This window comes from Sinocyclocheilus grahami, unplaced genomic scaffold, assembly GCF_001515645.1.
Source record: "Sinocyclocheilus grahami isolate Dianchi unplaced genomic scaffold, SAMN03320097.WGS_v1.1 scaffold1264.1, whole genome shotgun sequence".
Taxonomy (NCBI): domain Eukaryota; kingdom Metazoa; phylum Chordata; class Actinopteri; order Cypriniformes; family Cyprinidae; genus Sinocyclocheilus; species Sinocyclocheilus grahami.
The window spans coordinates 807-12,150 of NW_015506443.1; the positions used below are offsets into that span (position 1 = coordinate 807).

Here is an 11,344-nt window from a genome sequence, read left to right on the forward strand (position 1 = left end):
CTATATCATGGTTTACCTAAACCATGCAGAAATTCTGCAATATTTCATTTCTAATACATACATACTGGAGATCTGTCCGTGTATATTTACAGTTCAGAAAGCTGTGTCAGTAAATTTTCAAATCTCTTTTCTATTAAGGATTGGTAAGTGTGTAACAATCAATTCACTATACATACAATATGTGATATTTTTTATTATCTTAAAGAGTGTAACCTTGTCATAAACCTGTATTCATTTTAGATTGTTTGTTGTGGATAATCTAAGGTATTGGTATTATGCAAACTCTTACATAGTTTGTTGTGCATAAGAGGGATTCAAGAATATTTACTAGTATTCTACTAACATCAAATTCCTAAACAGTGGCTCTGCAAAACCCTCCACTTCATCTTGTTTAAATTTGTGCCTGGCATTTTATTTTTCTTTGAAGTGTCCCTTCATTGCAAAATGGATGAAGAGACAGAGGATCTCTCTGGGACACAACCACTACCAGATGACTCTCAAACTGGACCTGCCACTGATCTATTGAAATCTAAAGCATCTTTCTCCTCATGCTCCCCTGCCCCTGGTTCAGCCGTTTCTGCCCTGCAATCTAAAGTCAAAGCAGTGTCCCAGAGAAAGTTAAAGGGGATGGAGAGAGATGATCTATTACCTGAGGGTTCCGCAGAACAATCAGTGAAGAAAAACCAAGACGATGAAGCGCAGTCTACTTGTCAAACAGAATACACTGACCAGAGCAATAAATCAAGCACTGGAGATAAAGAAGTGCTCGAACCCATCTCTGGGATGCAAGGAGAAAATGAGACTTGCAACAAAAGTGGGAAAGACAGCCCATCTCAAGGTGCACCAGAAATGTCCCGTGGGATTTGTGAAGGGTCTAGCCTAGAAAACATTGCAGTGGGTGTAGCTGGTGAGCCTCAAGGGGACATCGCAATGAAGTCAACGATATCTTCTCCCAGGCACTGGGCTCCTCCCAAGGGCTTTTGGCGAGTGGCACGACCAGAGACGCTACTTCTTAATTCAGAGAGTTCCTCCACACTGGTAACTCCAAAGGATGTACCACCCACAAATGAGGACAGTCCAAAATGGAAGCCAAAACTAAAGACTGTGGGCACAATTGTTCACAAGGAGCTGCAAAGGTCCGACAGCTTGGAAAGTGCTTTTCATAGGTGTCTCCAGAAGGAGACTGCATCAGCAGATCCAGTTAGTGTGCTGTGGAAAGCAGACAGTTGGGAGACTGTGTGCTCCAGGGGAGGGTCTTTGTCTATTGCAGAGAAAGTTGAGATGAACAAGACATTCCTGAACAAATACCAAGTTGATGCTATCGAGATCACAACTTCCATGCGTCCAGAGGGACAGTATCAACCACCAAAGGAGCCGCACAGAGGTATGGCCTTTGCTTGAAGAGATAGTCTACCCAAAATGAAAATTTTGTCATCATTTACTTACTGTCATGTCATGACATTCTTGTGGAACACAAAAGCAGATATTTTGAAATACAATTAAAGTGAATTGTGTCCAATCTTGTTTGCATACCAGCATTCTTCAAAATACCTTCATTTGTGTTCTGCTAATTGCCTTGTGCAGTTTTTCATTGTATTTATGATTGAAACGGCATTAGTCACCCATTGGTCACTGAGCCAAAACTCACAGCAGGGAGGTTAGTATGATCTCTCAGAACAGATGTGCCTGCCTGTCACCATAATTACAGATGTGGGGGGGAAGGGTTTGGGAGAAAGTGGAGCAGCGGAGATGATAGTGTTTTAATACCATATATCATAGGGATAGATGGGCTGAAATCTGCCAGCTTGGTTTTCTGGAGTGTTGTGTAACAGCAGGCTTCTGGCTCGGAAGACTACAGGATATTGGTTCAGTGGGTTTGTACTACACTTCCACTTGCACGTAGCATCCTTATGTTGAACAGATAGGTCAGATGTTGAGTCCAGTCTTGTAGCGGATGACCAAAATTATAAATGTGTTTTTTGCAAATTATTAATACTCATTCAAATTATATCACATATCAAATGGGTTTGAGCAGTGTGTTTTTGTACAGATTTACCTCCCTACAAAGTTGGTGACTGGGACTCAGCAATTATCTCAAAGGACCCTGTGTTTAACTATAGGTAAGAGACATTGTCCTCAATCAAGCACATCATTGAATACGGTTGATCATTTAAGATTAAGGCATGCACACAACATGCCCATGAAAGAGATTATATAAGACAGATTTACGCTTCTGACATTCTGTATGTTTATTTCTGATTTGTGGGAAGTATGGTGCAGTATCATCATATTGACAGTCTAATGTTCGTGCAATGTTCATGGAAATAATAGGTTGTAAGCCTTTTGTAGTTTTGGATGGCTGTTGAGACATGAAAATATTTGAAAAATCCTTCATAGCATTTTGAATAATCATTACACTTACTTAGGAGAGAGTAAAATTTATTTTCTGTTTTGGACAGACCGCTGATCTCCGCCACTGAAGTAACTCTTAGTCCACGTCATGAACAAGCAAAGCATCTGTTAGAAAGAGCTCGATTCAAAGCACGTTCTCAAAACCATAAGAGTGAAACCCCCAACTGTCTTGATCAAAGAGAGGGCCTGTAAGTCACCTCAACACTTTCTATTGCCAAATTGTTGTTGCCTCACATCATGGTTGTCTTTTTAAAGTCATCTACTACTTTTTATATTACTGTGAAAAAAACAAAGCAATCCCCTCTAAAGTCATGACCCATATCCTGTGATATACAGAAATATTCATTTAAGCAATTCATTCAGAGCTGTGTTCCTGTGTTATATAATCACATATACTGCATATAACACATATTTGGCAAGCATATTTATTAATCCTATCTTATCTTGGAACACAAATAAAGGTTGATGATCAAATAAATCAAAATCCTTAATTTGTGTTAATCTATTTAACTTCAAACAAATAATGCATCTGCTGTTTGTTTCCATTCAGGTTTGAATCATAATTATGTAACATTATGCAGTGATGCCATAGAGATAATGAAATGATACAGATAGTGATTGCAGATCTCCAGGTGTTCTGTAAAAGCTCTTGTATCTGCTTAATAGAGAGGTCTTACCAGTTAATGTGTCATCTGCACTGCACAGTGCTGTTCTTGTCACGGCTCAAGAGGAGGTTACTTCACCTCTTCAGTCACTGGATGTCCAGGGCAGGAACTATGAATGTGGGTTGCGCTCACTTCGGTATGGCCAGTCGCCCACACGAGTGCGTTTCGAAGACGAGTCAGAAAAGGAGGCTGAGCGACGATACCTGGAGCGGGTGCGTGAGCGTGGGCCAGTGGTGGCTGAAAAATCCCACTCCACCCAGCAGCTGAAGGCAGAACCGGTATACAACATCCCAGAGGAAAGCAGGGGGGGAGCAATAAACTGGGTAAACATTGGTATTCCTGTGGCCATATTAACCAAAGAGGGAGAGTGTCTGGCTGCCTTGGTGCCAAAGGACAAATTGCTCAGGACATGTGAAGCATGTGGAAGCATCTTGGGACCTGCACAGACCAAAGATTGTCATTCCCAGCTAACAAAATGTATCGTAGATTCTCAGGAGAAGGCAGTCCCTCGATGGGTAACCCCTAGCCAGGCATGTCACCAAACCATCCACCCAAACGTCAACCTGGCAGAAAGTGTAGAGCGGCGAGGTGTAGGAGGTGCAGGAGATGCAGGCGAGAGCATGTCAGCTTTTGGGAAGCTTCGAAGAAGGAGCACGAAAGGAGAAAGAAGAGTTGAATGCAGTAATGGTCCATATGCTCTGAGTCAGGATCTATGGGCTCAGAGAAGGAACTCCAAAACCAGGTCAAGTCTGGAGGATAAAACTACTCGCTCTAAATTGAAGACGTCTGCTCAAGGTGCTACAGAAACCTCATCTGAACTTGAGAATAAGGACATATCTAGCAATGTCAAGGAGTCTTCCCCCTACCTCCCCATCAAATCGGCTCTGAAATCAGGTTCCAAGGGTCGGCCAATAGGGCAACGGGTGGTCAAGCTAATGCCCTCAGTTCAGTACCACCTAATTCACCTTGACCACAAGCTGGATGGGAGCTCTCACCACGAAAACATACAACCTGAAGAGCACCTCAGTGTCAAGCTCAGTGCCTCCCCTCAGGTTCATCCAGTCACCTCAGGACTGACTTCTTGCAACAGACCATCCTCTCTCAGGTATTCCTCATCTGTGCTGACCACAGACCTCCAGGCTTTAACAATATGGAACTCTGCAGGCGACCTAGTCACAGGTAAGTTTACTTGGAACAAAAGTTAAATTATGAAATTAGCCCACTAGCAGACTCAAAACATTTTGGTCAAGATGTCACACCTTACCAACAGTTTTTTGCGGAAACCTTAATGGTCTTCTCTCGTTGCTCTAAATTAGCTAGGAATACAGATCATATTCATGAACAACAGGTTTAAACAACCTGATTCAGAACTGGTTTATCGATTTCTACTCCAACAAGTTTTGCTCATTCATTTGTTGTGCATCAGGTCATTTGGCAGGTGAGATTGTGTGCAGGGATCCCAGAAGCACTTGCACAGCACTTGTTCCCTCAGATTGCCACCCAGCTTTGAGAGCCATGGGTACGTCAAAGGTAGAAGACCTGAGGGCAGAACTTCTGAGAGCAGATTACCGAAAGGCTGAAATACATTGGGATGACAGTTTAGTTGTGTCAAGGTAAGCTATATCTTAAGAAGTCCCTTACTTGGAACTCTTGATCTTGACTATGGGCTATAGATAACTGCAGTTTTTTATATACTGTATGTTGACAATTGCATTATAAAGTACTCAAAGGTTCCTACAGAGGTGAAACTCACCTGACGAAGTGTCCTAAGTCCTAGATGGGTTAAAATAGCCAAACTGGTAATCTAGTATATGGCATGACCACATTCGCAATGCAACCATATTAAATTGTTTCCATTATAATCAATGGAGTATCTGCTGTCTACACTGCAAGGATGCAACTGCAGTTTTGTTAATTAGTATGTTGTATCTGTAGTCACATCACTCCACTCTCCTGATGCAAGGTAAAACAGTATATATACAAATACATAGTATCGGTAGTAGTTGTAGTATTGTTTTGTTTTGCTTGTCCTCACATTTTTGTGCTCGTACATTCGCATTTGTGCAAAGCCAACAACCCTAGCATACATGAATTTAGTTTGAAACACAGTTTTGGTTTGAGCACAGTTCGAAGGAAAGATTAATATGAAAGCTGTCATGTGGTCCTGGGAGTGCACCGCAGTGCCGAACCTGAAACTACATAGGAGGTGGTTTGATTTCAGTTGCAATGAAACGGTTTGTGTGAATGTGAAAGCAGCTCGAACTCGGGTCTGCACTTGTTCCGGAAATAAAGTAATATGCACAAGTGATTTAGCCAGTGATGATCCAGTTTGGCACAGATAAACCAGCAGTTGGTAGATGTATTAAGAAGTGCATAATTTCTACAATTAATGACACTGACCATCCCACTAACCAAGAACCTATTTACCCAAAAATTACCAACAGTGAGTTAATAAACCAACAAAATGGCCCAACAGTCTGAACCCAGTGATTGGGTTAAAAAAAACAGCATTTTTAGAATTTACTTAATTTTAAGTACAAGATAAGCATCTTATAGTCATATACAGGTTTCATTATGGACATTATTGACTCCTTCTCTTATGTGCAGGAGAGCAGGGGAGCGAGAAGGGCGACCTAAGCTATCCCTCCGTCGTTTTTTCTCAGCCATGGGACTGAACAGTATGGGTAAGCTGGTTAAGGGCAGCCGGTCCAACAGCATGGAGCACCTATGTTCCCCCACTGCCCTCTACAGTTCTGCCTCCCCAAGCCCTACACACAGAGGCCTTGTCCTTCTGAAGAGAACCCCCTCTCTCCAGTCTCTCCACACAGTGAGTTCTCTTCTTTGTTAAAGAGAGAGTTAAAGGGCCCTATCATACACCTGGTGCAATGCGGCGCAAGGCACGGACGCAGTTCTCATTTTCCCGTCCTGCACCGCGTTGTTTAAATAGAAAATGTATTCGCGCCCATTTGTGCGCCCATGGGCGTGCTGGTCTAAAAAAGAGGTGTGTTCAGGCGCATTGTTGGCGCATTGCTATTTTGAGGAACTGAAAATTGACTGTGCCATAGACCAACTCAAACCTAGTCTAAAGTCTGGTGCAATATTTTTTCTTTGTTATTTAAAGAGTGTGTTAGTAATATGTGCCTATAGGCTGGTGCACAACGCACGTACACTTAGCTTATTACACACACAGGGACATGCAGCAGCACACAAAAATTTTTAAAAATGAAAAATTACATTCCGCCTTGTAGATAGCGAACCCACCATGGCGCGAGTGCAACTGGCTTTTAAAGGGGATGGGAGATGAGACTGATTGGTTTATTGCACGTTACGGCCAAAAAACACCCATTACTCATTAAAGGTGACATATCATGAAAATCTGACTTTTCCAGGTTTTAAGTGCTATAATCAGGTCCCCGGTGCATCTACCAACCAACCAACCAACTTTGTTTTGGCAAGGGTCTGAGAAAACGAACACGTCTGATTTCGCTCCCTTGGTAGCATGGCAAAGGGATCTCATTATAATATTACCGCCCCTTAATCTGTAAGTTTCCACCCACAGCGTCGTCATTGTGTTTTCGCAAGCGACAATGGTGTACCAGCTCTAATGCCATGGTGAAAGTTTGAGCAAAACATACTAACTGTTCTGCCTTTGTCTGCACATACCAGCACAGAACACTATTTAGATTCCCAGCCTCAGAGAAGACAAGAGAGCAGTGGATTTATTGATTTATTTAATGTATATTGCTGCTGCCACACAGATCTAAAATAAACATTAGATCTAGATTTATTAGATTTATTTCCCTTCACAGACATAACCGACTGTTTTTGTAACTCATGTGTGTTTTTAATGTAAACGTCTGTGTGAATGAGAACTTTAGAGTTTAGTACTCACATGCTGTGACAGCCACTTTCTGTCCGTGTGCTTCGGATGTGTGTTCTCAGAAAATCATATATCAGAAGTTTAAACTCATATGGTTTAAACCGCATGATTTCAGCGCGATAAACATGATAATCAGAACCATAACAGATGTTTTTTTAGGAGGTCCGAGCTGTAATGGCGCAGCTCTATTCTGGAAAAGGGGGCGGGGAGCAGCATCTCATTTGCATTTAAAGAGACAGGCCCGAAAAACAGCGTGTTTCTGCTTCCATTCAAAATAGGCATTTTCAAAATGATATAATAAATGATCTGTGGAGTATTTTGAGCTGAAACTTCACAGACACATTCTGGGGACACCAGAGACTTATATTACATATTGTAAAAAGGGGCATAATATGTCTCCTTTAAGAGAATAGGGACAACCTGTTTAGACCATGCGCCCGGGCACGCTGACAGTTTTCCCGTCGTTAAACTAGCAAAAGTGGATTCGGACATGCCCTGAGTGCACCTGCGGGGTGCGCTTTAGATCATGTGCTTAGATCGTTAAAATAGGGCCCAAAGAGTCCACCTACAGTAGCACCCCCACGCTTGCAATACCATGTGAGATAGGGTGACCATGCGTGCCATTTTTACGAGACATGTCCTAGCCAGGATTTCTGTATTGCTTAAAATATCCAGGTTTTGGCTCTTTGCGCTGCACAGACTGATCTGTGTATAACATCCGTGAGAGCTATAGAGAACAAACGGTTCCTTATGCTTTCGAATCGCTCTTGCTGTACTTTGATGTCATACAATGATCGCTCTGTGCAGTGCTGCTTCAAGTATGCGTATTTGCATCTATTTGACTGTTCTCTGTAGATCACGTGCCATGATTGGTCAATTATGCACAATGCCTGCATGCTATTGGTCAAGCTACTTTTTTCAATACTTAACTTCAGCTAGTATAAAAACAGGAAAACAAAGCCAAATACAGAAATCCTGGCAAGGACATGTCCCGTAAAAATAGCACGTATGGCCACCCTAATGAGAGATCATTTAGACTGTATCTCTGGCTTTGTTTAACGAAACTGCAAAATATCACATGGTTTGTCTGCTGACCCCAATACATCTGCAGACTTTTAAAAGCCTTTCACATTGAATGTGAAAATTTGGTGTGAATGTTCGGTGCAATGAAGCTCTTAAATCAAAACAATTGTTCTCTATGGAGCTATTCATACTGTGCAAAGATTTTATTTTTTTTACTTGTGTGTCTATTTTCTTCCCCCGTCGCTCCGCGATGAAACAGACCATACGATTAGATTTGGGCTTAGATCACATGCCCAGAGCAGCTGCTGTTGCACAAAAGGGCAAGAGTGGTGGCGCTGTTTCAAAAACCAGTGTAAACAAACACTGAAGAAGAGCATCCCAGAAGAGAGTAGTTTGTGGATGCTGAGTTCTTGTTATCATTGGAATCTGAGAATAACACAGTCTTGTGGACCGAACAGAACAAACTAGAAGCAACTGCTTTCAATTTAAAGGGGCCAAGATGCATGTTTACTAAATTTACTTGCAGAGGAAATTAGGTTGTAGAAAATAGAATGCTAATAGAATACTAAAGGCTAATTCAAACAGACAGACGCTAACCAACAGTAACAGAGACATTCATCGGGTTTAGTAAAATCAGTGTCTTACCCTTCTTAGTGTCTGTTGCCATGGGTTGCCACTGGTTTTGGACAACTGAACACGTCCATTCGCTGTTTGTCAGGTCATGCAATATCTGAGAAGTGAAGCAACGGTAATCTAGTGTTGGCCGGTGTCTACCGGTGCAGTGAATTAAGCCCAATTTATACCTCTATGTCAAAGCTGCGCCATAGCTACTGTACGTCGAAGGCTGTGTGTAGAACACGTAGCCTACGGCGTAGACTGACATGCACCTCATTAGATATGTATAGGTAGATGCCACATTCGACCACTCCAGACATGTTGATGCATCCGCCATCTAGGGACGGTCTATATGTCATCACTCACAATGAAAATCAACGAGTTTCAAGATGCAACCAAATCCAAGTCAAATCCAATTGTTATTTTATGTATGTTAATGTATATTACCCAGATAGCACCATACGTCTGCAAGATGTCTGTTAATGATCGTCTGGACAGCATCTGCTGTGTATAAACACACACAAAGATGTCAGTATTTACATACATTCTAAATCATAAACATCTCAAAGACATCTTCTAAACATCTATTTGACATCTGATAGGAAACATCTTATAGACGTATTGCGGATGAGCAAACACTGAAAAAAAGATGTCTTACAGATGTAAATGCAGACGTCTCTGTGATGTACGTGTGCTATCAGGAAATGTATATTATAAGAATACTGTGTTTCAAAGCTGTGATGTTTTTCTGCCACCAGGAGTCTCCTTTGGCTCAGTTACGTAAAGCATCTTCTGTCCAGAGTCTCCAGTCCCCAAAGGGGAAGTTTGAACGTTCCACTATTTTAGGAGAGTTACCACTGCTGAGTTTGGCACCAAGGTGCGTAATATTGGATGTGATAAAGGCTCTATACAATGTTATTAGGGATACACCCCGAGCAGGTTGAAAATCGATGCAAATATGTGCGGATTCAAATCGAAGGTAAAACGAATCTCTGAGGGGAACTGGAAACTTTAGAAAAGTTTAGATGATATTTTCTTTTCATCTTGCCTCTGTATAATGCATCAAGGAAACGCTATATATTGCTGCTGTACCATAAGCGCCACCTGCTGTCAGATAGTGAATTTGCATTTTCATTCAGTCTTTGTTTCGTGCAGATGTTTTATGTAGTATAGTTTCACAAAACTAAAGTAAGAACATTCTGTTTTGCTTCAAATTTCGAAATTACACGATAATTTAGATTATGCTTCATGTATGCATCTTTGTTTTGATTGTGATTAAAATACAGTGGTTTCCTCTAATTTTAAATGGAAAGAGCACAGGCAAAGAATTAGTTTGAATGAAGAGATTTATTTTATTTGTGTCATTTATTTATTTGATTTGTTTTAAAATTTCGATTTAGTTTTGTTATTTGACATATTTCAATTTCACAAAGAAATGTGCAGCATTGTGTCCAAGCAATAATAAAAGGACACCGTATCATTTATCATTTTTAAATAAATCCCATTTTATAAAAAAAAAAATTGTGAGAAAGTTGTACCGTGAATCGTATCGCATCGTGAGTTGAGTGAATTGTTACATCCCTACATGTTAGCATTATAGACTTATGCCTCAGCTATGTGATCTCTTGATTCTGTTAAACCATACTGCATATGTCAGATTTCTGATTGGGCTGTTGATATCTGTGTTTCAGGGAGCTTCAGACGGAAGAGAACATAGAGTTTGGGCAACTGGTACAGGCCTCTCCTGATGGAACTTTACTGATAGAACTGACCAGACCTGCCAACAATGGACCCTTTGGCTTTGTCATCTCCAGGGTCAAAGGAAGACCTGACTCAGGTTTGACTTCTAGTTCCCCCACATTTGCCTCCATGACACTGAAGAAAAAAAACATTTTTGTGATGTTTCAAATCATTTAAAGTTACTTTATCAAAATCAGTTATGCTGTTTTATAGGTATATATGTGGAACGGGTCGGAGACACTGCCACAGAGAATATCTACACTGGACTCCTGGGTGTTGGGGATGAGATTCTAGAAGTCAATGGGGAAATCGTTGCTGGACTGACCCTAGATCAGGTTACACGCCTCATGACCCGTGATAGCAAAGCCACAATCCGGATCCGTCCACATTCCTGGAACAAGCACTGATGCAAATTATGGAAAAAATACGGAAGATGGAATTATAAAGATATGATCACATATAAGGGAAACTTTACAAAGCACTTATAGACACCCAGATAGCATACGTACATCTGCAAGATAATTCTTCTCCCCCAAGTTACGTCTTCCGCCATTTTGGAGAGTACCCAAGAGAGTAATCGACGTAATCAGTGTTATTTACGTTCGGGGGAGAAAGCGCATGCATGAACGTAATCTGCATAATCAGCTTGTTTATGCTTAGGGGAAAGCGTGCATATCCATTGTGATACTCCCTAAAATGGTGAAAGACGTAACTCGGGAGAAGAATTGTTGAAAAAAAAATTATTTTTGTTTTTGCGCTCAAAAAGTATTCTCGTAGCTTCGCAAAACTGAAGTTGAGCCACTGATGTCACATGGACTGTTTTACCGATGTCCTTGCTACGTTTCTGGACCTGGGAACATTACAGTTGCATTGCTGTCTATGCAGGGTCTGAGAGCTCTCACATTTCATCAAAAATATCTTAATTTGTGTTCCGAAGATGAACGAAGGTCTTACGGGTTTGGAACGACATGAGGGTGAGTAATTAAAGGGTTAGTTCACCCAAAAATTA

The 11,344-nt window shown here is 41.3% G+C and overlaps 1 protein-coding gene across 1 annotated transcript; it reads left to right on the forward strand.

Annotated features, from left to right (window-relative positions):
- Nucleotides 1-444: 444 nt before the first annotated feature.
- LOC107568617 (uncharacterized) lies at nt 445-10,743 on the forward strand. The gene is made up of 9 exons (XM_016254581.1): nt 445-1,384; nt 2,051-2,120; nt 2,460-2,600; nt 3,079-4,256; nt 4,504-4,690; nt 5,685-5,904; nt 9,354-9,472; nt 10,287-10,432; nt 10,549-10,743. Exons 1-9 carry the CDS (start codon nt 445-447, stop codon nt 10,740-10,742), a joined length of 3,195 nt encoding a protein of 1,064 aa, XP_016110067.1. The 3' UTR covers nt 10,743.
- The last annotated feature ends 601 nt before the right edge of the window (nt 10,744-11,344 follow it).